Source organism: Ischnura elegans, chromosome 4 (genome assembly GCF_921293095.1).
Source record: "Ischnura elegans chromosome 4, ioIscEleg1.1, whole genome shotgun sequence".
NCBI lineage: Eukaryota > Metazoa > Arthropoda > Insecta > Odonata > Coenagrionidae > Ischnura > Ischnura elegans.
Genome location: NC_060249.1, coordinates 103,065,526 through 103,091,516, shown reverse-complemented (window position 1 = coordinate 103,091,516; position 25,991 = coordinate 103,065,526). Strand labels below are relative to the sequence as shown.

At 36.8% G+C, this 25,991-nt stretch overlaps 2 protein-coding genes across 3 annotated transcripts in view; one reads left to right on the top strand and one right to left on the bottom strand.

Moving 5' to 3' along the window:
• The first annotated feature begins 963 nt into the window (after positions 1 to 963).
• Positions 964 to 14,669, top strand: LOC124157851 (trypsin-3-like). Its single transcript, XM_046532899.1, has 7 exons — positions 964 to 1,221; positions 3,672 to 3,739; positions 7,360 to 7,445; positions 8,235 to 8,379; positions 9,061 to 9,174; positions 10,682 to 10,831; positions 14,126 to 14,669. The coding sequence occupies exons 1-7, from the start codon at positions 1,170 to 1,172 to the stop codon at positions 14,270 to 14,272; spliced, it is 762 nt and encodes a 253-aa protein (XP_046388855.1). The 5' UTR covers positions 964 to 1,169; the 3' UTR covers positions 14,273 to 14,669.
• The window catches only part of LOC124157850 (nuclear exosome regulator NRDE2), a 77,283-nt gene continuing 65,681 nt past the window's right edge, over positions 14,390 to 25,991 (bottom strand). For both annotated transcript variants that reach the window (XM_046532897.1, XM_046532898.1), the window contains 4 exons: positions 25,627 to 25,801; positions 24,510 to 24,693; positions 20,078 to 20,271; positions 14,390 to 14,797 (listed from right to left, as the gene is read on the bottom strand). In XM_046532897.1, coding sequence (XP_046388853.1) covers positions 14,675 to 14,797; positions 20,078 to 20,271; positions 24,510 to 24,693; positions 25,627 to 25,801 — 676 coding nt within the window. In that variant the 3' untranslated portion in view covers positions 14,390 to 14,674. The remainder of the gene's footprint in view (positions 14,798 to 20,077; positions 20,272 to 24,509; positions 24,694 to 25,626; positions 25,802 to 25,991) is intronic.

Here is a 25,991-nt window from a genome sequence, read left to right as displayed (position 1 = left end):
CTGTTAGTTCCCAGTTCGTTGTCCGAGTAACAACAGTCAGGCGATGGTTGGCAGAACGTCAGGTCCCAGCGAAAGATTTTTTTACTTTATAGGAAGGCAGTGGTGGATCTAAGGTGGGGGAGGCTAAAGGGCCTATAGCCCCCCCACTTGGGTACCCAATTTGCACTAGATATAATGGTACTTTTTCCGACCCCCGCTACTGCTGGAATTTTAACCCCCCCTCCATTGTCCCTATCCTGGATCCGCCACTGTAGGAAGGTACTAATTTCCGTGTACACCTGACAACATTACGGCGAAAAGGAAACAGTTCTTTCATGCGAAGTACGCTTGATTATACATTAATTATTTACAGTTATTTTATTTTTTTATTTCATTACATCAATCTACGGATTCGATAGTTTTAATGCGATTAAAATCCAGATTTCTTTCGTAATCCAATATTTTTCGCCATAAAGTCTCTCTTCTCGATTTTATGTTCACATTTTTGTCTTAAGAACTTAATTTTTAACCATACCTAGCTTATTTTTTCAGCGCAAACTGACTTAATTTTTTCATAATTGAGCCGCCAATATCTGCGAAAAGGCAACTATAAGATGGAAAAAACGTGACAGATACCCTTCATGCCAGGAAAATATGCTTTCTTTTACGCTACCATTAACAAGATAACACGAATAGGTGGCGATTTTGCAAAATAAAAACAATTTACGTGATGTAATAAAGAAGCAAAGCAAGATCACGACACTACTACCACTCATGTTGAATCGACACACCAATCACCAACATTGAGATAGAACGAATGTTGCAGAATGTTTACGTAGGATTAACGCATCCAGCTGATGAGATAAACTCTTTGTAGCACCTTCGAGTCACGGGAAATTCTGTTAAAAAAAATTCTGATTGAAAAACACACCCGTGTGATGATATCAGCAAATTCCCCAGTTGCGCCTGGAAGTTCATTATTTCAACCGACGCGACTTTATTTAGATTAAATAATCTGGGAAAATTTTTGGGTGGAAACGCATATATATAAATGCCGATGATACTCAAGTTTTTGCGCATCATATTTAACAATTCTTCCGAGAGATTTCTTTTAAGAGTTCGTAAGTGGAGGAATAACATACATTCACCGATTAGCTAAAGTTGCAAGGGAGGCGAACCGGATTCCAAGGATGAAGCACATAGTAGCTATTCTTTTCTTAGGCTTGGCTCTCTCTATTCAAGGTAACAATTAATTTAGTTTTTAACCCACATTTAGAGACGAGATGAACGCAGCACACATAGTCACCTGTAAGACCCAAAGACCTCATACCAGTCCCAATATTGTCATGGGATCACTTAGTACTTTCAGAATGAACCCAGAATTCCACATTTATACATCAATACAAGCATCACCATATATGGTGATGCTTGTAAGGTCTTGTTATTACTTCTCAAGTAAAGTGAGAAGTAATCTGAATCACATCTGTTATTAGATATATTTCTTGCATTTAGCTCTTCGTAAAATACATTGAATTTCAGACATGACCCATATTACTGCTTGTTTTCGTCAAAATTTGCACACTGGTTCTGGAAAACTGATTTATATATGCCAGAATTTTTATATGTTATATATAAGTTTTATATGATTTCTTGGATACTATGTTGAGAGCTTGTCAAGTTATACAACTCATTAAAGTTAAATATTTTATGCCTTTTCAAAAAATTCTCATAATTAAGGCAAGATATTACAGTTATTTTATTTTATTATTTCATTATTTCGATCTTGCATTTCATTATAGCTTCCTCTCTAACCTATCAGGTCCTATCTCCTTACACCAAGTAATCTGATCACTACCACATAACTTTACACTATTCAATGGTGAAAATGGTATCAGTGCAGTCAGTGGTTCACTTCATGAGTAACCAATCAGCCCTCGACAAAAATTAGGGCTCCTAGCACTTAATCATGCGATTGGAGGCAGACTACCTAAAAAGCAAAGATGCCAATAGGCCCCAAAGTAGTGGGGCTAGGTTATTTTGGCTTTCATGAATTCTTCTCGGGTTCTCAGCCAGGTTAATTCTGTCATATAATTTTAGGGTGAAATTGAACTTTCAAACAGTAACACGGCCTTGAAGATGGGAGACAAGTCATCTCTTGAAACGTTGGCTTGGATGACAGAATTAACCTGGCTGAGAATGCGAGAAGAATTCATCAATAGTATTCACCAGGAGTAATTAAAATCGTTTATTATTTTGGCGTTGCTCGAGTTTTTTCTCACCTTACTATGGTATCAATAAATTTTAATTATCTATCAGCACATCAATTCATCATCATTATCATCATAACTGGTAAACATTCCTAAGATTTTGAAAAAGGCTATTCGGGCTTCCAGCCGGGTGGTCTCCCTCCATTCTGCCGATGTTTCAGAACACGAGTCGGGTTCCATTCTCAGGGTTAATGGTGAGTGGATGAAGTTTACCAGCTTATATAGTCTTCAATTGGTTGTACAGTCTAATGTGATTGGCTGGGAGGCTGCCAACCTTATTTTCATAAGTATAAGGTTTTTCTGTCTTCTTGTCATGGTTTTCATGAGGCTCCTCTTCTCTCCTCCTCTTCTTAAGACTTCCTCATTACTAACTTGGTCAATCCACTTGATTCCCATCATTATTCTGTAGCACCACATTTTGAAGGCATCTAACCTTGATTTTTCTGCTGCTGTCATGTCCATGCCTCACTTCCATGACAGCCAGGGGTGGATCTAGGATAGGGACAAGGGGGGGACTAAGTTGGGGGTAATTTCCCAGCAGCGTTGGGATGCTGGGAGTCCAAATCAAATTTCCATTCTATCTAGTGAAAATACCCAAGTACATATATACTATCCATAAATCTATACCAAGTATGTACTACAAATATACTATCTTTAGCTCCCTTAGCCCCTCTCTGGAATTGCCACTGGATTGTGACATATCAAAAGCGTGTAAAATAGGCCCTCATTTTAGAGCTAATTTGTATTTCATTTCTTAAAGTAGGTTAATATATAGGAAAATATATCTAAATACTTTTGTACAAATATTTTCGATTTTATCTAGAAAGGGATTCGACCCAAATGGAAGGGACTCATTAGCCGCCCTCCCCCCATAGATCCGCCATTGATGACAATTATGTCGAGCACAACAATTGTATGAACTAATTTCATTAAGGGGAATTAAATTGCCATTAAATATAAAAATACACTTAAGTGAAGTAAATGTCATCCCTTCACTCCCCAATGCTTGGACTGCCTATAGATACACAAGTACATTAAGCTCCACAGGAAATACTGTATTTCTCCGAATATAGTCCCCCTCTGAATATAGTCCCGCCCCCTAATTTTGAGGCTTCAGTTTCGGAAAAAGTTATTTAAAATGCGTTTGAATATAGTCCCCCCCTTTACTTTTGCCACAGGCATTTTTTTAAAAAAAGGGGGGACTATATTCAGACATATACGGTATCTGTCTTCAGATGGCTGAATGGTTAAAAATACAGCATAATTCAATGCAAAAAATTATTTTTTATACAAAACGCTGCAATGCACAAAAGTGGATCAACCCAACAGAGTGATAATTGCATCTATACATTACCACCCTAAGTGGGTACAATAACTCATAAATCGTTTTTTTTTCATTACTTTTCACATATTTTTTTCCCCCAGGGAGACCTAATAATGAACCATACATCATTGGAGGTGTTCCTGTGGAGCCCAGAGAGTTTCCAGAAATGGTAAGATCACCCAATCATCATTGACAACAAATATTCCAATGCCCATTCAAGCAGCATGCATCACCATAAATAATTAAGATACTCTGAAGACTGGATTCTACCTGAGCATAGATATCTTCTAAGTTAGTGATGCTGATTCTCCAGTCATAAAATTTGAGCCCTGAATATCATCTAAATATGTCAAGAATGTATTGTACTATTAGTGGCAATACTATACTATTAGTAAGTTGTTATTGTGGTAGCACTATATTAGCCCAATGGAGAACCCACATCCAAACACACTTAAGAGAGTATCAGCCAGGAGCAATAGCCATGATTAATATTTCCATTCATACAGAAAAGAGCAAGCCCTTAGAGTAAAAGGAAAAATATTCAAATGATTCAAAAAAATTAAAAATTTCAAGTATATTTGTACATATATCCAAAGAATAGATTAATTGAAAGTTTTTAAAGCTAATTATTCAGCTTTAAAACCTTTAAAAGAGAATTATTGTTTGCAAAACCTTTCAAATGAGTATGTCCTTTGATCCTAGCCCATTCTATCCTCAGGCTATGAGTTGATCCCAGTTGGAATGTTTTTAAAATGAAAGGTGTGACTCATTAACTGAATAGGAAAGGTACCTTATAATGAATTTGAATGCACAATAGGGTAGTTTCCTTCATCAAAGAAAACGAAGTGCATTTATTGCTATTCGTTAGCCACCATTAGGGTTTTCATAATATACAAATTATTTGGTTTTAGAAATCCCAGTTTAAACGAATGGCAATGGTCAATTTTATCCTCATTTGAAAAAGGCCAGATTGGCACCCATGCGATTCCACTCCATGTGACGTCACAGGGACCTAGTTTCTATACGAGTAGATAGGAGTTTTACATCGTCTGATATTACCAATGCATGCATGAGTCACAGAGCTCAGGGAAACATCTCTTAATAATCACTTATTAAAACTGTCTAAGGCCGGAAAGTTTCCTTCGTTTGACAAGGTATTAATAATCCATATATAAGCCAAGCGCTACCTGCTAGCAGGGTACTCTGCTACCTGCTAGCAGCCTGCGTCGTATCAGCGCTCAAGCCTCGCCTCGAGGTCACCTCACAGGGCGGCAGCGGGAACCAGAAATATGTCACACCGACTTTTCCCATCATTCCTACTTAGCCGTCGTATTTTCGCACGCTTGAAAATCTTCACTTTCGTTTAATCGCGAAAAATAGATATCTTCATTCGAAAATCTAAGATCATGAAATACATACTCCAGGAGTAATAATCTTTCGATTTAGGCAATAAAAAAATATTAGGAAACCACCCTATGGAGTCACATTAAAGACAAGTCCTTAAGATGAAAAATGATGATATCATCCCTATCTTTTTCATTATTCTTTGCGTTTCCGTATATTCTCTAGTCAAGAATTCAGCCTCCACTCTCTTGCCACAATATGTAGGGCTAATATGGAGGGAATTATGTACAGTACATACACTCCCGATTATCCAGGCTAATGATGGGGAGAGATGGCACGAATAATCGGAAAACACAGATAACCCATACTTTCGCTTAAATGTCTTGTAATGTTCATAATTTACCTAAAATAAATTATATATTATTATTTATGGAGGTATTTTGTTATTTTAGAGTGCTTCCCAGACTCTGTGAGAGCTTTCTTTGCCAGTTCGCAATCTTTTTAGTGGCGATAACACGGTTGTACTCTTATTATTAATGCTCCATGTAAGGCCTGGTTTTGAAAACCAAACATCAGTGGCTGTGTGATCACCGATACAGAAAAGTGGTTTGCACCAATGCTTTTAAACCACTGCTCAACGTTGGAAACTACACTTTCAGGCACGACGTCACGTAGTCGCGTCTCTCACAAGTTGCCCGGGTTGCAACTGCTGCAGGACGTGTATCTGTGATCACGGAGTGCGGTCGTGCACAGCGAGGCTTGGAAAACAGGAACACGGTGCTCCCATGAATGCAGCTAGTGTGTGATCGCTTCCATTTCACAAAGGGTATTCTAGCAGAAATAATAAGCCCGGTATATTCTAGCATTAACGCCGTAATTTCGGTGATTTTGCGTCCAATTTTTTATTTTTTATTATTAAGATCGCGGAAAAAATTGAGCGGCAGTGAAAATCATGCACGGATAATCCGCAACCCGGATATACCACAGCCGAATAATCGGGAGTCTGATGTTTGAGCACCCCACCAATTAGTTTAATTCTTGGGGAGTTTGAAAGCATTATTCAAACATGATTACTTTTCTTCCACAAAGCAAATAATAAAAGCAACCGGAGCATTTTAAAATTTAAATTATGTAATATCTTTGGTTATAAAATTACTAATTTCATTACATTTCATGAAAACCTCAATTTTTCCTCTACCAAAACTCAATTTAATAAGACAGATTGAATACTCGTTTTGGATCTTTGGGGAAGGTGGGTAAAGTACCAAACTGACTTTTCATCTCTCTCGCTTGAATAGTAAATTAGGCACTCCATGCAATGCTGCACTGAAGGCCTGTAATTTACAACAGTTGTGAGATTTCTAAACTTGGATATAAAACAAGAATATCTATACTGTACACTTTTGAAGGGACTGCCTAACGGGTGTATTGCTATATGTCTTTTGACACTGACGAACGCAGGGAGACAGGTAACTCGAAGATCCAAGCGTGACGGAGAGGAATTTTTGCATATTGAAATTTTAAAAAATTCAAGACAGGAAATTTTTCAGTTCACATGAATGAAAACTAAACACTGCTAACAATATAAAAAGAATACACATCAAAACACATCAGAACCTACCCCAGGAGCACCTATGCTCTGACCCTCAACTTTTTTATATACATAGTTACATTTCTTAATGCCTCCCAATAACCAACACTGAATTTAATTTTCTGCAATATTCCAACAAAATTTATAGGTGACCTATTCAAAGGCATGGTTTACCGATGCATATGAATTGATTACAAAATATCAGTGCATGCAAACTGCTAAGCATTGAAGCGCCCAATAGAGCAAAATTCGGACTACGTGCCTGTGTCTCAATGAAATATCTCCTGCATAACTACAAAACTACGCACCTGTCACTGGCCTCCTATGGCATCAGCCACCTGGCAACAGTCACATAAGGCTAATGCCAGCCAATTGGAGGGCAATGATGCTGCCCATGACCAACCCTCAATCAAGTTGAGTGTGGTCACACACAAGGAATAGTAGTAAAACTAGACGAGTTGAAGAAATCTAACTACAGTTTTGAAATCAGAATGCTTATTTTAACTTAAAACAGCTTAAAAATTGAAGTCAGCAGAAATAAGATAAAAATTGTTCCCCAGTGTACTCATAGGTAACCCCAGTTATCTCACTGAAGTGTAATTTCAATTATTTTTTTGGAAAATAACAAATCATTGACTCATCATCTTCTTTTCACCCAAGTACTTACCCATTCATGCCAACTAAAAAGTATTATAACTATGAGAATTTGTTTTTCAAGTACATACATCATATTTTCAAGTCCATAAATCATTTTGTCAAATGGACAAATACATATATCAAATGCATCTTCTGTCATTGCTGCGTAGTTTTGACAAATAGCTGTAATATTTATACAAGAATTTTTTCGATGGTAGGTTTCTATTCAAATTGATGGCATGCCAAGATGTGGAGGGACCATATTATCAGAAGGCTGGATCATGACAATTGCCCACTGCATGGTGTAAGTATATGCATTAGCAAATTGTTATCTTTACCAGAAACTTTGATAAAGAAATAACTCCATTATACATAATTACCGTAGTATCCATAAAGAATAGCATCAATACATGTAATAGTTTTAGAACCACATATTTTATGTGCATCAACTTCTCTGCTAAAACTTTATTACAAGATGTCACCACATATGGCAGCAACAGCACCATCTTGAATTGAAATTTATGACAAAAAATACATTAAGAGTGGCCCTTTAATAACACTATTTAGATTATTTGAGGGTTTGTATGAAAGATATATGTAACATCATTTATGTTCTTTTCAGGCATAAATAGTTTCTATAGGGGTACCCGAGGCAGAACGAGGAGGTGGGGCGAAAAACAGGGTAAGTGATTTTTTTGAGTGCGAAAAAAGGTGTTGTGCAAGCGGCAATAACTATATCTAGTCCAGATTGGTGTTGCTTATAAGTTAAGCAACACCAATCTGGACTAGATATAGTTAATGGTTATTGCCACTTTTTTTTCACACTTAAAAATTGCTTACCCCATTACACCCCGCCACCCTGTTCCACCTCGCATTCCCCTACATATATACTTTCTTTCCTACAACTTATTTTCACTAAAAAAACTTTCATGGATTCGGAATACACTTTCCTAAATGACTCCCAATCACCATAACCTTGTTGATACTTTTCTAATCACCAATCAAGGATAACATACAATGTGTGGTTAGCATGTTTGCAACAGCATACACATTAGCAAATAAAAAAGTATAAATACCTTTTTCTCCTTTCTAGCTATGATATGCATGACTACGCTGTAGTTGCAGGATCTGACAACTTAGACAAAGATCAAGGGACAAGACACTCTGTAAATAAAATAATAATTCATCAGAACTACAGCAAAGAGGATTCTTGGAGGAATGACATAGCTCTTGTTTCGGTAATACTTTTGATGGCTTGAAAAACTCAATTAAGAGCAATGCACTTTTTATTGGATGAATTTTATGCATCTTCTCTCAATTATATACAAACGTGCAGAGAGAATTAGTATCCCAGATGGCACATCCATTGTCCTACCTAGATACAAAATGTATTAATATTGTACTAAAGCATGGGCTAGAGAAGTTAAGTACTAAATTTTTCAAATAAATTTCAGCAGGTAATTAGAAATATGTATGTGCTGGAAATTTTAATTTATCCAGGCAATTAAGTAAATAGCTTTACGTACAGCATTCATATTTCATTAAAGTACAAATAAATAATTCTCACAATGCTGCATAATATCCACTTTTTAAACAATACAACAAGATACCAAATCACATTCTATATATGTATCTGACATAATGCATCATGAAACTTACTTGGAGGCAATTTCTGAATTGCTTCTTTTATATCCTGGCTGTCATTTGCCCAATATATATTTATCTCATTTATACATGCTTTTTACTTAAATGGTATCTAGATACAAAATATACCAAGAGTAGTAAGAAGTAGTTTGTTACTGGATGGTATACAGATACAAATGAGATACTAAGGAAACTGCTACCTGGAATGCACCTGCTTTAATTTATAATTTTTTAAAGTACTTAAATATTAATTTATATGTATCTTCTTAATGAAGGTAACACCACCAATTAAACTTGGAAGCATAAATCAGGCTGGAAAATTGGCAGACCCTAGTGAAGGAATAAATGAGGGGGATATGGCAACAGTGATTGGATATGGTTCAAATAAGGTATGAAGCGCTCATTTATCAAAACTATTCTCTTATGCTGGCTGAAAATCAAGAAAGATCTGGGACATGAAGAAGTACCTACATATTAGTACAACCTCATTAGTACTCCTCTCTGGTATTACGTATATATAAGTACATATATAGGTTTGTGTCCAACCCAGCAAGCCACTTTGCTGGGCATGTGACGCAAGTCCCTAACAAAAAAAAGGAAAAATAAATGCACACACTGAGTTCCATATAGCATTTATTTAAGCCCTTCATTGCTTGGGGGAAAAATGAATTCTTGCACGTATCCATTAGGCAAAAGATCTCTTTTAATTTGCCACTTCTGTCGGACCTAGAAATATCATGAGGTTCCCAAATGATGCTCTTCGTGTCATTATGACTAAAGTGGCTTAGAGGACAATACAATTAAAGTAGCTTTAATTGTTTGCTGCAGCTACTTCTTACTAGTAACGCAAGCTGTTGAATACAGGAAGAGGTTGTACACTTGTTTTCATAGAAGGGAGACAATATGATTGAAAAACTAAATAAGATGAAGAATTATCATATAAAGAAGGATTAAAGAGGGAACTATTTGACTGACAAAGCAAAAATTGGTGAAAGTAAACATAAATGTATTACAAAAATTAGTATTTTGGTAATAATGCCCACTAATACAATTAATTCAAATGAAGACAAAGAGTATGAGAATATGTGTATCAAGTCCACTTCATCATTTTCACTTGATGGATACTTGGAATTCTCTAATTGGAATTCATGAATTAAAGCCAATCCCTTACAGTAGTAACAGTTTTCCTGAGGATTTTGCTCTTTCTAGTACTAATTTTGTAATTTTGAATATGTACATACTATGTATGTGCATAAATTACCAGAGGTGGTAAATAGGGTTGAATAAGGGGGTGATTGATTTTTACACTCCAGGTAACTTCCTTAGTTTCCCACTTTCATCACACTTTTCAGAAATATTAGTAGGTACACCTGAATCCCAAACAAGATCCTCTGAATTTTTTTCCAGAAGTTTTGCCTTCACAACTTTTAACTCCTAATTGTCACTACCACAACCAATGCCCACAGGCAGCATCAACATTGGAATTTCAAAAACTGCAAGCTAATTAAACCACAGAAATAGATTTTTCCACAACTAACTAATCAACTATCTGATATATGTATGTATTTCTATTTTAAAAGTATTGGTAAAATTTAATCTCTACATTGGTAAGCTTAAGCTTATTCACCCAATTGGATGCATATAAATAATAATCTCAAGTTGATTAAAAAAACTCACCTCATTTCATTAGGCTTGTCACAAGCATGCATGAAAAATTCAAATTACTTGAACCGAAATGCAAACCACCAGGATTGGAAGCTTGGTCCCTGGCCAACAAAATGGTTCCAATTCTAGGTGAAAAGAGGTTACACCTAGCAGATAAATGAAAAGAATGCAGTAAATTACAGTATCATTCATTCCCAGACAATATATACGTGTACGTACTTTCACTTACAGTATGAAGGGCTTCCGACCAATGTTTTAGAGAAAGCAAACATAGCAGTCAGCAACCATGACCAGTGCAACACCATATACAATTCCAATTTTGGCCTGAATGTCCATGACACACAACTCTGTGCTGGCATGGAAGGACGCGGATTCTGTGGGGTAAGAGCAATTTGTCTCACTCCAGTAGAGAAAAACAGTAAATATGTTCTAGCAATTATTAATATTTTAAGTTCAAATGCAATTATTCTCCAAATGAAATGTTGTCAACAGAGCCACACATAATGAAGATGCTTAGTGCAAGATGAGCTACTAAGACAAATGGAGGCGAAGCAAAAGTTTTTGGGGGATTCAAAAAATATATCAATGGTTAAGTTCTACACGTATCTCAAAAATAGCAACTTTTCAGGAGAGCAAAAGAAACAATTTATTTTTTTAATTGTCCACTGAAATAAAAAACCAAAAATTCATAAAACTGAAAAAGAAGCATACATTTGCAAACAAAGAGTTGTGTTTTGCTTGAATTTTATTTTTTAAATGTCATTACACTTTGTTTAAGATACCTGTCTCAAACCGGCCAAATTTTGAGATATGTGCCGTTAGAAGTCAGCCATTGATGTGTACAGTTGGGTCCGGATTAAACGTTTTCACATTGAATGTTTTTCCGCATTTAGAATCTATTTTTAGGGTTTTCATTTCATAACTGAGGTCATAAAAGTTTTGCTGTTCGATATTATTTTGCCCGATTTAATGTTTTTTTATTATGGTTGGTTAAAATGATTAACAAAATCTTTGAATTTCTGGTCAGCAACAAAATAATTCTCATGAAATTTTAGCACTAATGGATTGAACCAAGGGTATGATTCTTCATCAGCATTCTTCTGCGCATGTAGCGCTGGCACCTTCAACTTGCAAGCAAAGTTATTTGTCTTCACGTAATTTTTCGTTCCCCTTCTTATTCAAACACTTTTTATATCATATTTGATCTAATGGAGTTCAGTCATCCCTTAATAACCAGTAAAAACCTTATCTTTCACTTCTTGAACCTGACTTCGATGATTACTGATGACACGAGTTATTCTCCGAGGGCCCCTACTATGATGGTTTTCTGGGAATGTTTTTCATTGATAGCTTATGCACCTTTCAACTTTCAACTCTACTCTCTATGGGAAGTCCATTGTTATTTCAATATTTATCCAGTCCACTACTTTCCCTTCAAAAGAGAAGGCCCTATATTATTTGCGCAGTTCACCCAAAGATTTTTTCTATAATCCATTCCAAGGTCAGTTTCTATGGATGAATCATAAAAGAACCAAGGAAGTGTTTTCCCTGACATGATGGTGGGTGAGAGTATTCTTTCTCAGTGGAAGAACATCATATTACATCGTATTTAGATATCCCGGAGCCCATTCGACAACATGCAGATGGCTATCATCAATGTCAATTCAAAGATCTGCTCCTATTTTATGTCAAAAGAGACTGGCAATCACAGTTTTGACAACTGTATCACAGTCCATGACTCTTTAATCATCGAGGGAACATGAGTAATATGCATTCAGTGCCTATAAAGATCATACCTTGAGAATTTTAATTTGCCTGCAATAGCTGGTTTGCATTGGAGATTTACGAATTGAACGGGAGGATAGTTGGTCAGTATACACAAAGAAGATACATGCATAGTTTTTAATTAACCTTTGGATAATTTAACATTTTCCCAAACATTTCTATTGATAACATCATTCAGCCAAAATACATGTATGTACATATATATAAGCTGACCACTAAAGTAAAGTCTCCATCAAACTTGGTTACTACAACCTTATTTTATATTCTTTCAATTTAATCAAGCTCTAAAATTGATTATGATTATCAATAGAAAACTCAAGGCTATCCACAGTGGAGATTTGGACTTTTCTATTAAAACATATACCGTATTTCTCCAAATATAGTCCCCATCTGAATATAGTCCCCCCCCTCCTAATTTTGAGGCTTCAGTTTCGGGAAAAATTAAAAAAATACGTTTGAATATTGTCCCCCCCTTTACTTTTACCACAGGCATTTTTGGAAAAAAAGGGGGGAATATATTCAGACATATACGGTATTTAAGATCATAATATCACAATATTTTTGTTACCTTAGAACTACTAACCAGCTTAACTCTAGAGACCCATTCTTTATATTGCTTAAAAATATATAAAGCAAAATATTATCAGTCAAAGTACATCTAATTAACTATTGAGAAGCATTAAAAACATATCACACAATTCAAATCAGATGTGGTTCCATAGTACCACATTCTGTGAATATGAATGCTTCAATACCAAAAGATTTGATCAACTACCTTGAATACCAAGGACTATCGGTAAAGATATGTATAATTTAGGGATGAGTCGATTCCACTTTTTTTCGATTCCGATTCCTTCAAATCGATTCCCGATTCTTATTCCTTCTAATAGGTGGGATATTGATTTATCTGTTGCCTTGCTGTCATTAAAATTTAAGAATTGAATGGAATAAAATAACAATAGCCATGGTGGCTACAGTCGTTTGGCAGAGGTGGCTAAACAATAATGTAGCGTTCATTGCATCCATACATACCAGAGCAGCCTGGCGGGTGCGTGGTGGCGGCAAAACGCAACCTGTCGAGTCCGCCCGGAGGCCGTCAACTTTCATCAAGGGTTGCATTGATGAAACTGGGATGTAAAAACGCGAATGTGTCTAAATTTTTATCATTGACACAGACGCGTGTTAGTCTATGAAAAAAAGTTACATAAAAAAACCTGCTCTCTTCGTGAATTTATAAGAAACTTTTTTTTCACAGGAAAACTCGCTCTGTGCACGTTTTCATTACATATCATCAAACTTCAAATATCATTCGAAAATAAAAAATATATATTTCGATCTATCATACCTTAAAATTGGTGGTCCAGATGAATTCTCCAATGGTGATTCATAATCGCAATAATTTGATTTACCGCGACCAGCGGTTAATAAAAGAACGAAAAACAGGTGCATTGCTTCCCGATCCCGTGGTTTCCAATTTTTTTCTCTGAGAGTTGCTCATGAACACATGCCATTTCAGGGTTCCTCGGTTTGTCGCTCTTGCCAACATTTTCATGTTTTCCAAGGCCGCTTAGGTATGTTCGTCGCAGCACCCTCGTGCTGGGCGTATCCTCTGCGTGGGCAAAGCTGACACCGTGGCTGCTTAGGTGTGTGGCAACCTTCATGCCCCAATCTTATAGTCTATGCTTAAAACATGGAATCAATGGAATCGGAATCAACTTTAGGCGACCGATTCTCAATTCCGTGCCCGAGAATCGGTGGAATCGAGAATCGACATTTGGAATCGACTCATCCCTAGTATAATTAACCATCAAGGAACATTAAAATTTTATAGCATAACATGATGGTCACAAATATTGCTCAAGCAATAATTAAGATATTCTCATCTTTCAGTTTGACACAGGAAGTCCATTATTCATCAAAGGAAAAGTCATTGGAATATCCTCTTGGACTTACAAGTGTGCAGAGCCTGGATTCCCAGAAGTTTTTACATATGTTTCAAAGTATATTGACTGGATAAATGATAATCTTAAACCCTGAAACATTCACTTTTAATACCTTTCCCAAGTTTAAGTGCATGGTTATTCAGAGCAATTAAGCCATCTCATCAATGCAGAGGGTTGGGTTTAGGTTTAAGAAAATTATGAATCATTGAACTTGGATATTCCATCAGTACACATTTATTGAATTAGTACAAATTTATGATAACATACAAAAATATTTACAATGCATCCTGAGGACTGAAACTGATCACATTACAGCACAGGTTATATACATTGATATTAACATTTCTCAACAATAAATAACATTTAGAACAACATTTTCTTTCATTGAAACAACTGATGTGAATAACTGTGCATTAAAATTTCATAAAATGTTGTTCTCTTTACTATGCACTGAAATTCTTTCAATGAAATAAAAAACTGACTTCATTTTACTTTACTATTCTCTCAGAATTTCTAACTCTTCTGGTGACACATGAAGCCGAATTTCTCTTTCAGTTATCAAGTCTTGAATTTGAGTATTTTCTTCAGGTAAAAGACGAGCAGCATCTAAATAAAATGCCTATGTAGAGAAAGAAAAACAAAGAATTATACAAACCTTGAGCACAAATAATCATTGATTATAAAACTATATCAAATTCAAATTCAACAGTAACCTGTGAGTAAATCAATGATATTTTAAGTAACTGAGGCAGTTTTGATATGACAGCTACGTCTGCCTTCATGCTATCTACCAGTAGACATTCCAAGCAAATAAACAAGGGAGGCACTTAACAGCAGGTCACTTTGAACTGAATGGGTTGATTGAAAACCTGAAGATAAATTTCATGCCTGATTGTTCTTGCGCAGATGTACAGACAAACAAAAGGTGGGTAGAATCACCCATGACAGAATCACTGAGGCTTTCAAGATGGTGGTGTTAAAATGAATAACAGCAAATGTATGAAGGCAGTTCTGTGAATTCCCTTTTCTTGCTCTGCTGGCTGCATGATTCTGCAAACATTTCTTTTCTAGAACCATTGCTGTTCATTAGAATGGAAAAAGAAGATTGTGACAATGAAGATGGTGAAATTATTGAGCATCCTCTCTTTTCTTGAAAACTAAATAGCAATAACAATGCAGATATTTATGTTTCAGGATGATACACATTGGGATGAGAGTCAATAGGTCTGAAAAAATTTATTAATATGGTTTACATGCATATTAAACTAGTTTACATGAAAATACAACACAATGAAAGAGAGAAAAGGGAGTAGGTTCACGCATCCCCAAGGTAATTGCACAGTAAGAAGTACAATTTCATAGAGAAAAGCTGCAAAAAGGTAACTAAAATGGAACCACAAAATGTTATGTATCTGCATGATAATTGGGGCTCTTAGATTGTGGTAAATAAAATCTTCACCACACGGAATAAATAAGGGACAAAAATCAGTACATATAAAAAGCCGGTATAAAGATTCTGTTTGCAGTAAAAGCCAAGCATAAAAATCGTTAAATAAAACCTCTTCCACAAGGAAAATTAAATTTTCAAATACCCAAATGCATTTCCAATGGTGAAAGAGAAGTTTGTCCAAGGTGTCCAGCCAATCACAGCAAAAAAAATCATGTATAATAGGGTGGTTTCCTATTATTTTTTTATTGCCTAAATCGAAAGATTATTACTCCTGGAGTACGTATTTCGCGCTTTTAGATTTTTAAATGACGATATCTATTTTTCGCGATTAAATGAAAAGTGAAAAATTTCAAGCGCGCAAAAACGCGACGCGTAAGTAGGAAAGTCCGTGCGACGCATTTCTGGTTCCCCCTCTCTCCTTGTGAAGTGACCTTGATTGAGGCTCTGAGCGCTGATAGGACGCAGGATGCTAGCGGATAGCTGAGTACCTTGCTGAATGGTAGCGCTTGGCTTAAAAAAGGTTTATTAATACCTTATCAATCGAAGAAAACTTTCCGACCTTAGCCAGTTTTAATAGGTGATTATTAAGACATGTTTCCCTGAGCTCTGTGCCTCATGCATGCATTGGTAACCTCAGACGATGTATAACTCCTATCCTCTCGTGTAGAAACTAGGTCCCTGTGACGTCACGCGGAGTGGAATCGCATGGGCGCCAATCTGGCCTTTTTCAAATGAGGATAAAATTTGACCCTTGCCATTCGTCTAAACCGGTATTTCAAAAACCAAATAATTTGTGTATTATGAATACACTAATGGTGGGTAACGAATCGCAATCAATGCCTATCGTTTTCTTTGATGAAGGAAACTACCCTATTCCCAGTTTTGCAGGGAAATTTAACAAAATTCCAGATTAATTTTATATTCCAGATGATGTCTGACATTCCACGTTTCAATACGGCTGTAAAAATTCTACTAAGCTACAGCACTTAAATTTACGACAAACACATTTTAGACAAGAAAATGGGTGTTGAACTGGCAAAAATTTATGTGAAATGAAATTGAAATCAAAGATTTAGCAATTCCAGGTTGGAACTAAACTTCAAGAATAATTCTAGTGCGTGAATTTTTAGTTTAGGGACTAAAAATTCACCCACAATTCCAGATTTTCCCAGTCACTGGACACCCTGTTGTAGAACGGGAAGTAAGATGTGTGGGTCATACCTAGACGGAGCACGGTTGTATTCTGAGGGGTAGATCTGATTTTGGCACACATTATTTCACAAATACAAAAGCATAAGCCAAAACAATCAAAATTCGGTCCTTGAGGTCATAAAAGTGTGTGGTTATCCTGCTGAATGCAACTCTGCATTACAATTTTGCATTAGCTTAAGATTGTGATGAACTAATCTAGCTTCGCGAGCGACGCGGATGGAGCCGAATAAAATGACCTGTCTGCGGGAAGGAAGATCGGGTTAAATGCTGAGCAGTTACTTACTTAACAAAGGATTTAATTGACACTGCTCAGAATGTGCCCACAGTGCGAGTTCCTTTATATCACACTGCGTCGCATCGGCCAACTACATACAAAGGTGCCAAATTCGAAATTTTGGGCACGCTTGAATTTTTCTAATGTTCGTATCTCTGAAAGTTGGTAAATGGAATGTTTGTAAGAAGAAGACATAACGATCACAATTTACGAGCAGTAATGAGTGGGTCACCATGATTCCATAGGAATGAAGCTTATTATATGATGTTTCGTGGAAACCCCAGTATCTCCTACTGAAGCAAGAAGCACCTATAATTGACGCTCTTGGGCACAAAGTAGGAGAACTTAAACATAGTGCAATGTTTATGACGTGTATATCCACCTTCAAAAACACCATTACGTAGTGTGTTATAAAATGCCGTTAGTTAGTGTACAAACACTGTTGCTTATCAGTCGAACTTTGTGATAAAGTTTACTTTATAATCCCCAGGATCAGACATTAGCAGACCATTAGCATTTCCCTTATGAAACATTTTCAAGAGTCATGAACTTTCCAAAGCTAATAGGAGATTTCAGTATTTTTTCAGACATATCACAGGAATTTTGTTTACGAATCCTTATTTTGACACAAGATAAATTCTAAAATTAACCTCAGAACATTACTTCACACAATCATCAATGAAGATTCAAATAACAGCACCATCTCAAATTTAAAGACAAAAAACTGCAAAAGCTGCTACCCTCTTGATAAGTCTAAGACGTCAACAGATTTATGTATAGCTCAGGGCCCAATTCAGCAACTATGAGTTATTGCCTCCATCAGATTGCAGAGATTTACCTAACAGCCACAACGTGCCCTGGGATTCAGCCTCTCACTAGAAATACATCTTCATTCACAGACACCATTTGACAGCTGATTAATTTGTATATTGCAGTGAAAGTCTTTATAGCAAATTCTGAAGATTCCTTGAAAATCATTCATCAAAATGATGTATATCGAATATCACTTATTTTTTCCAATACAGCAAACTCCTGATTATCCAGGATAATGATGGGGAGAGGCTGCACAAATAATCAGAAAACACGGATAAACCAAACTTTCACTTTAATTTTTTGTAATGTTCACAATTTACGTAAATCAAATAATGTTTTATTATTTATGCACATATTCTGTTATTATAAGTTGCTTCCCAGATTCATTGAGAGCTTAATTCACTCAACCGTGATCTTTTTAGCGGCATTGATGTGACTGTACTCATATTCCTACTGCTCCATTTAGGATTAGGTCCCCAAGAACCATGCATCCATGCCTGTCAGGTCATAGATTCAGAAAAGTGCTTCAAAACTACTGCCCAATGTTGGTCTACACTGTCAGGCACCACGCCACCGTGTCGCATCTCACCTATGTTGACCGGGAGGAAACTGCTACGGGATCTGTGGTCACCAAGCGCAAATGCTCACCACGATGCTTGGTAGACACGGTGCTCCCACGAATGCAACTGGCATGTCATAACTCTATCACGTATCAGCAGTTCTAGGATACCAGGGCTTGCGGCAAACTCTACTCAGGCAAATGCCTGACTATGACTCGTACAATCTCTATCTCCATCATCTCTGCTTCCACTTCCCGCACTACCTTCACTTCTACTATTCCCTTCCTCTCTGGTTTGACCTTGACTGGTCATGGCATAAAGATGCCCGAGTGCAACAATATCTTCAATTCTCTTGCGCTCTATTCAACTGCATGCAAGGCCGTGGCAATAATTGTGCATTTGTGGTATAAATAATACATTTAAATATAAAATTTTTCTTCATTTACCATTGATTAGCTTTCCAGAAGAATCTTTTTTAACAATCAATGAAGAGTTTTTTTCCCACCGCTCATCGCATCGTCTTCTGCAATTCTAGAGCAGACGTCCAAGTAATCTTAAAACATTCGTTATCAGCAAGCAAATAAAATAATTCCGTTTTACAAAGGGAATTCCGATGAAATAATACGCTCGTTGTAGCCTTGCATTAAAATACAATAATCCTTGTACTTCTCCGCCTGATTTTATTTTCTGTAAAGATCACGGAAAACATCAATTGTGTGAGAAACTCATGCACGGAAACTCCACAACACGGATAAACTGCAGCTGGATAATCGGAAGTATACTGTATTACAAAATAAGTAGAATATTTGAATAATCTATGCTTTTCTACTGATCCAGAACTGAATACACCAATATTTCAATACTTACTTTTAAAATAATTACATAAAATACAGTGCAACCTCGATATAACGACACCCCACGGTGCACTAATAAACACTCGCTATAGCGAATTAACGCTTTACCGGAGGTGGAGCAAATAATAGCCAATATACCTGTTGCAAACAGATTTACAGGAACAGGAGTGGTGCGGCGACAGATAAACATCTATCCGATAAACGTAAGCATAAATCCAGACGAAAGGCGATGTTTTTTTGGATCACTAAATTTCCTTACTCAAATAACGACTAACTATTCAAACAATTTATAAGCGCCGCACTGAATAAAAATTATGCAAAGCTTTGTTTCATCAATCATTATATTTATCGAACGACAGTTTACCACATAAATTTGAGACTGAGCACTCCATTAACTTCATTTCTAACAGATCGCTAGCAATTACAGAGGTTAAGGAGTCTTGATGAAAGTCTTCCAGCGGTGAGACCCTCGCTATGGCGAGAGCCAACACCGAAAGGGTCTCGTAAAAACGAATTTTTTAACACGCTTATTATAGGGTCAATTGACGGTGCATCGGCTATCTCTCGTAATAGCGGGGGTGTCGCTATATCCCGTACTTGCTTTAACGAGGTTCCACTGCATTGAACATAAACAACATCGTAAGGGTAGAAATTTTAAAAGGAGGTACATCAATATACTTGGGCCAAAAATAGTTTACATTTTGCAATTTTAGAGAAATCTAAAGTTATTAATTACCTTCACCCAAGGGCATTCTTGAAGACCTCTGTAAACAACTCCCTTGCAGGTACTTGGTCCTTCCACGCCTCCCACAAAACGCAAATACAATCTCCAAAGCAGTGGACAGCTTTTAGTTCCTGAATCAGCAACTAAACGACGAAAAACATTTCGCAGCCTATTTGCACCAAAGGAATCGTGAACCAATGGTCCACCTATATTGGAAAAAAAATTATGACAGATGCTCAATACCTTATCCAGAATTACTCTATACATATATGTATATGTATAGAGTAATTCTATGTATATGTACCGGTATATTAAGTTTTTTGTCTTTATTTATAACTTATTATTCATAAGGTAGGGAATGTTTCAAATTAATATTTTCAATCAACAATTTCATCCCAAATTTGAAGCACATACTTAACCCTTAACCAGTAACGTGCCATTCTTGTTACACTACCAGTGACGTGTGGTCTGGGAGACCGCATTAAATCAAAAATTCATAAAATGTTGCAACACCACTTTTATTGTTTTGTTTAATTTTTCTTTAAATGCTTCATCATTCTAAAACTTATATTAAAATTTTTGCATTCCCAATATGAACCAATTTGTCAGTAAAATTTGTTATTTGAAACAGGATCAAACAACTGATGACAAAAACACTTGAGTTATAATTATTATATTTAATATTTATGCATCAAAATTTTGCCAGATTTAAAAAAAAGGCCTTAAATGCTAAAGTTGGAAGGCTAAGTAGTAAGTAGCCATGAAATTTATCCCACTTATTCCTTTTCTTGAGGAATTCTGCAGGTGACCAAAATTGCAATTTTTCACTAAAGCACAAACAGGCTTTTTGCATTGGAAAAATAAGAAAGAGGTTTTCCGTGTTTTTGTATGGTGGGATAAGTCTCCATATTGTCCGCATCTCAAACCTTTCAACTTCTTCAGCCTCTTCCTACGGTAGATGGAGAATTTGAGCAGTAATTTATCCTACCTGTCTTGGGACCCTTACATTTGACATTATCCTTCCCATATGGAGTCTAACGAGATCTCCACCATTGATTTAATACTCTTTGAATATTTGAAATAATTCTCAGACTGCTAAAGCTCAAAAGAGTTGACAAAGGAAATATTTCATATTCTGAAAAATACCGTATATGTCTATACCGCATTTAGTCCCCCCTTTTTTTCCAAAAATGCCCATGGTAAAAGTAAAGGGGGGGGACATAATTCAAATGCATTTTTTTAACTTTTCCCGAAACTGAAGCCTCAAAATTAGGGGCGGGGGGACTATATTCGGAGAAATACGGTACTGCCATTGGAAATCTCCCAGATTTGTATCTACTAGAGATGGGTCGAATAGCAGATTTCTCGAACTCGAATATCGAATTCAAATATTATATCATTGCTCGAATATTCGAATACCTCGAATACTAAACGATGAACGCTGGAATGTTTGACTCGGTTGCCTATGCAGCAGGCAACACAAGATTTTGGGAAGTAATTTTGATTTCCTTTCAAGGATTCTAACAGGAATTTAGCTGATTAATGGCATATTTTACTTTTATGGAAAAAATTGGGAATATAATTAATTCAACTAACATCGCTTTACCCCCACTCCTGCTGACAAGTGCTTGCTGACAATCTGAGGCATTTTGTAAAATACAAGCTGTTCTCCACCGGATTTTCTTCAATTATTTTCAGTCCATCTTTGGGAGTTCTCACGAGATAAGAAGATGAATTGGAATTGCTATCAGGGAGAAACCGAATATCCAGAGAAAATATCCCTACGTCTGGGACTGTAACAATAAAGATTTATAGCACCACTCATAAATTGTAACTTGATATATGTTTTCGGAAAAAAATACCGCATCAACTTCTGAGAAGCTCTGCTGCTCATATTGAGTCTCGCCAGAATGCCAAGTCTCCGTCCTATTTTGACATTTATTTCCTCGCGTAAAATGCTTAAATAAAGTCAGAAATGCGTCGCGTTTTGTCTTGTTCTTTTTGAAATTACGCGCACATAACTAATATTTCAATCCAACAAAGGTGTAATATCAATTGCCGAAAGTCATTGTTAGACACCTTTTGGGCTAATAGGTGATTCATGCAGCAGTTGACCTCCAGAAACTGGAAACTTAGAAGCAGGTAGGCTGAAAAAGGTCAGTGGGTGAGAGAAGGGGGCGTGGGGAGCAAAACACATTTCTTTTGTTCTCGTGTAACTTGATATTTTTTTCGAAGCTAAGGTCTTCGTAATAAGATCCCTGCGCGAGCGTGGACCTTTTGTTTGATTTTGGAGAAGAGGAAAGCGTCAGAGTGGGTGAGGCGAGTGCTGAATGGAGGGAGATAGCAGATCGTGGGAAATGCGCCAATGTTACTATCCCACGGCACTGAGCTTCTCCCTATGGTAGTTTCATCTCCTGGAAAAGATTCAAACTAAGTGCCTGTCCTTATTAGCCATAAATGACACATGGTAAACACTTCGTCTCATTTATAGGAAACGCGAGCTGCACGAGCTGGGGCCTTTTGTTTGATTTCGAAGAGGAGGAAAGCGTCGGAGGAGGGGCTGAGGGCTGATGGATGGAGGGGGAAGCGGATTTTGGGAATTGTGCTACGTAGTTACTATCCCACGACACCAAGGTTTTCCTGGTGGGGGAAACCGGGGATTTTCGGATTTTTTCACCCGGATCAATTTAGGTTCCCCACATCAAACTCTCTTCACCGCTCTAACCCGTGAATTTGATGTAGTTCGTCAACTTGCCTAAAACGGCGCTGCATGCACTAAAAGACTAGAGTTCTCTACATTTTTCCGAGTCAACTACAAACGACGTGCGTGCGACAGTGTACGACGCGAAATTCTAAGTATTCGAGGCAGTACTTTTCGCGTAACTATTCGAGACCTCGAATATCGAATACTTTCTAGTATTCGAGTATTCACAGATACTATTCGCACATCTCTATTATCTACAGTACATTTTGTCTCAAGTATCTACGCCACCTTGAGTTGTGTTGTAAAATGCAATCACTACTGGTTTCCCTTACTCTATATCATCATTATCCCTGAAGTGAAGTAGTAATATCTCCACATATTTTATGTTATTTTTAGATTGCTTCCCGGAATCATTGGCAGCTTTATATTTCTGGCTGCAATCTTTTTTGCAGCGATAACGTGATTGTACTCATATTCTTCCTGCTCTGTATAATACTTAGTTTCTGAAAACTGTGCATCTGTGGCGGCAAGATAATGGATTCAGAAATGTGGCTTGCACGAATGCTTAACATCACTGCACGACGTGCGAAACACTGTCACGCACCACAGTCCATATTTGCTTCTCGCAAAAGTTGCCCGGGATGCAGATCCGTGATCACCAAGTGCGATCGCGCACCGCAATTCTTGGAATACAGGAAAACAGTGCTCTCGTGATGGCAACTGGCGTGCGATCACCCCATCACCCAGCAGTGATTATAGGAAACTTGGGATTAAGGAAAACTGACAACGCAAGCAAGCGCCTGGCTATGACTCATGCTGCCTCTACTTCCACTTCCTCGTTTCCTTCACTTCTACTATTCCCTTCCTCTCCAGTTTGACCTTGACTACTCACGGCATAAACATGCCCAAGTGCGACTAAATCTCCGGTTCCCTTGGCCAGTATTCAACCATATGTGAGTCCAGGGCGATAATTACGCGTTTGCAATATGAAATATGTATACATATAATGGCCCAAGATGACATTTTTCTTCATTTAAGATTCATTTACCATTAACCCTTTTACTGCCAGCCCATTTCCGGTGGGATGTGCGAAGACTGCCAGGGCTGTTTTTCGGAATTTGCAAGATTTCAGATTTTAAATTATTTCAGCTAGTTAATTTCATTTAATACATCTATTTTTTCCCAATACTAAAGATATATTTATATCTTAGAAACATAGATAATGGGGGTTTACTTAAATTACAGCCATTGAAAAGGCCACAATCACAAAAAAAGTCAAATAAGTCGGGCTGATAAATCGGTCTGTGGCAGTTTTTACACAACCAGCGAGGGCAGTGGCAGCAGGTGGCCGTAAAAGGGTTAAGAATCTTCGAAAATTACTCTAGTTTGTTTTTCACCTCTGATCATCGTCTGCAATGCTAGATCAGAAGTCCAAGTAAATATGAAACATTCCTTGTCAGCAAATAAAATACTTCCATTTTACGATGGGAATTCTAATGGAAATAAAAGGCCCGGTATAGCCATGCATTAAAATGCAAATATTCTGCTGGTTTTGTGTACGATTTTATTCTCTTTTACAAATATTGTGGAAAACATGGAAGGAGTATGAACTCATGCATGATAATCTGCAACACAGATAAGCTGCAACCGGATAATTGGGAGTATGCTGCATATGACTACACTATCCAAATCCATCTCTGTTCTTATTCATAAATTTCTAATGGAAGTCAACCAGCTTACCTAAGTTGAGTACTGCATGACCCTTTCTTCTTCCCTCCTCAGTTCTCTTTCTTCTCTGCTCAGCCAGCAAAATAATGAAAACCTTTCCTAAAAGTGACGGACATCCACCGCCAGCTCTGCCCAGGCCACCATCAAAATATGACGTCACTGACCACCATGGACTGCCTCCAAAGCCAACATCACTCTAAAATGGGCAAAACAAAAAGCAGTATTATGAAAAAATCTCCTAAGAACTTGATAACACCAAGATAATGCATACTTACAAAGGATATTTTCAAGTTTGGCAATATTTATTTTGTTTTATTTATTAGCTCATATCTTTAAGTTTTGAATTTTAAATACAGTACAATTCCATGGGCCACACTGATACACCTGAAATCTATCTCATTTTTGCCCAAGTCTAAGTGTCTCATTGAGGCCAAATGTGCAGCCTTTGATTGGTTCCATCATGCAACTTGCTTCAAGAGTGATAAATTAATTGAAATGTCACATTTGAAACACTCTTTAATGCTTTACTATGAAAACATAAAATACCTATCTTAACTGAGTAGTAATTGATCATGAAAAACAGCAGCATTTTAACTTTTGCACTATAAAAACAATGAAAGTACATCAATCTGCAATAGAGTGATGGCAGTCATATGCAAAGTGGAAGCATGGTTAACAATGAGTTTTATGCTGTTCCAAAAAGATAATAGCACCAGTCACACAACTCCAAAGTTAAATATGCTCACTTTAATTAATGGTAATTAATTCCATGGTAGTGTTTGGTGGCCATTTTTTAACTAAACTCTCTATTTAACTTCAAATTATGAATAAAAATCGAAATATGTACAGTGAAATCGTAATATTAGTGCTAGAATATTACAATGTCATCTGGTTCTGAATTATTCTGAGATTTTCAGCTTGATAGCTAATCAGAAAGTTGGTTATAATTGAGTTGCAAGCTTTGACTCCTGCAAGAAGTTAACGATAGAGCTTTCAATAATAATAATAATAATAATAATTTTATTTGTCCAGAAGATCATATATTACATGCTAGTTAGGGCAGGCATAAAAAACTTTCTTTCAATCTTTTAAATTGGACTCTTAGAGATAGGACTAGAATGGAGCTTACCTCAGTCACAGCAACAGCTGAGGCAAAGTACACATTCTCAGGAAACTCACTAAGAGCTCTTCTGATAACATCTCCTAAAATTGGGTGCAGACCAGATCTTGCCTCATCAGACCAACGTCTAGAAAGCAGCATTGTTATGTACCCTTCATACATGGCCTCTCTTATGTTTCTTAATCTGAGAAGAAAAAATTTGTGAAACAGACACAAATACACAACAATGTATTTTCCTTAATATGTATATAATAATAAGAATCTTTGATGATCCATCTCAATGAATAGGGAAGCCCAAACATATTATGGAAAGTGGGATATAACTAGGGATGGGTCGAATAGTAAATTTCTCGAATTCGAATATCGAATTCGAA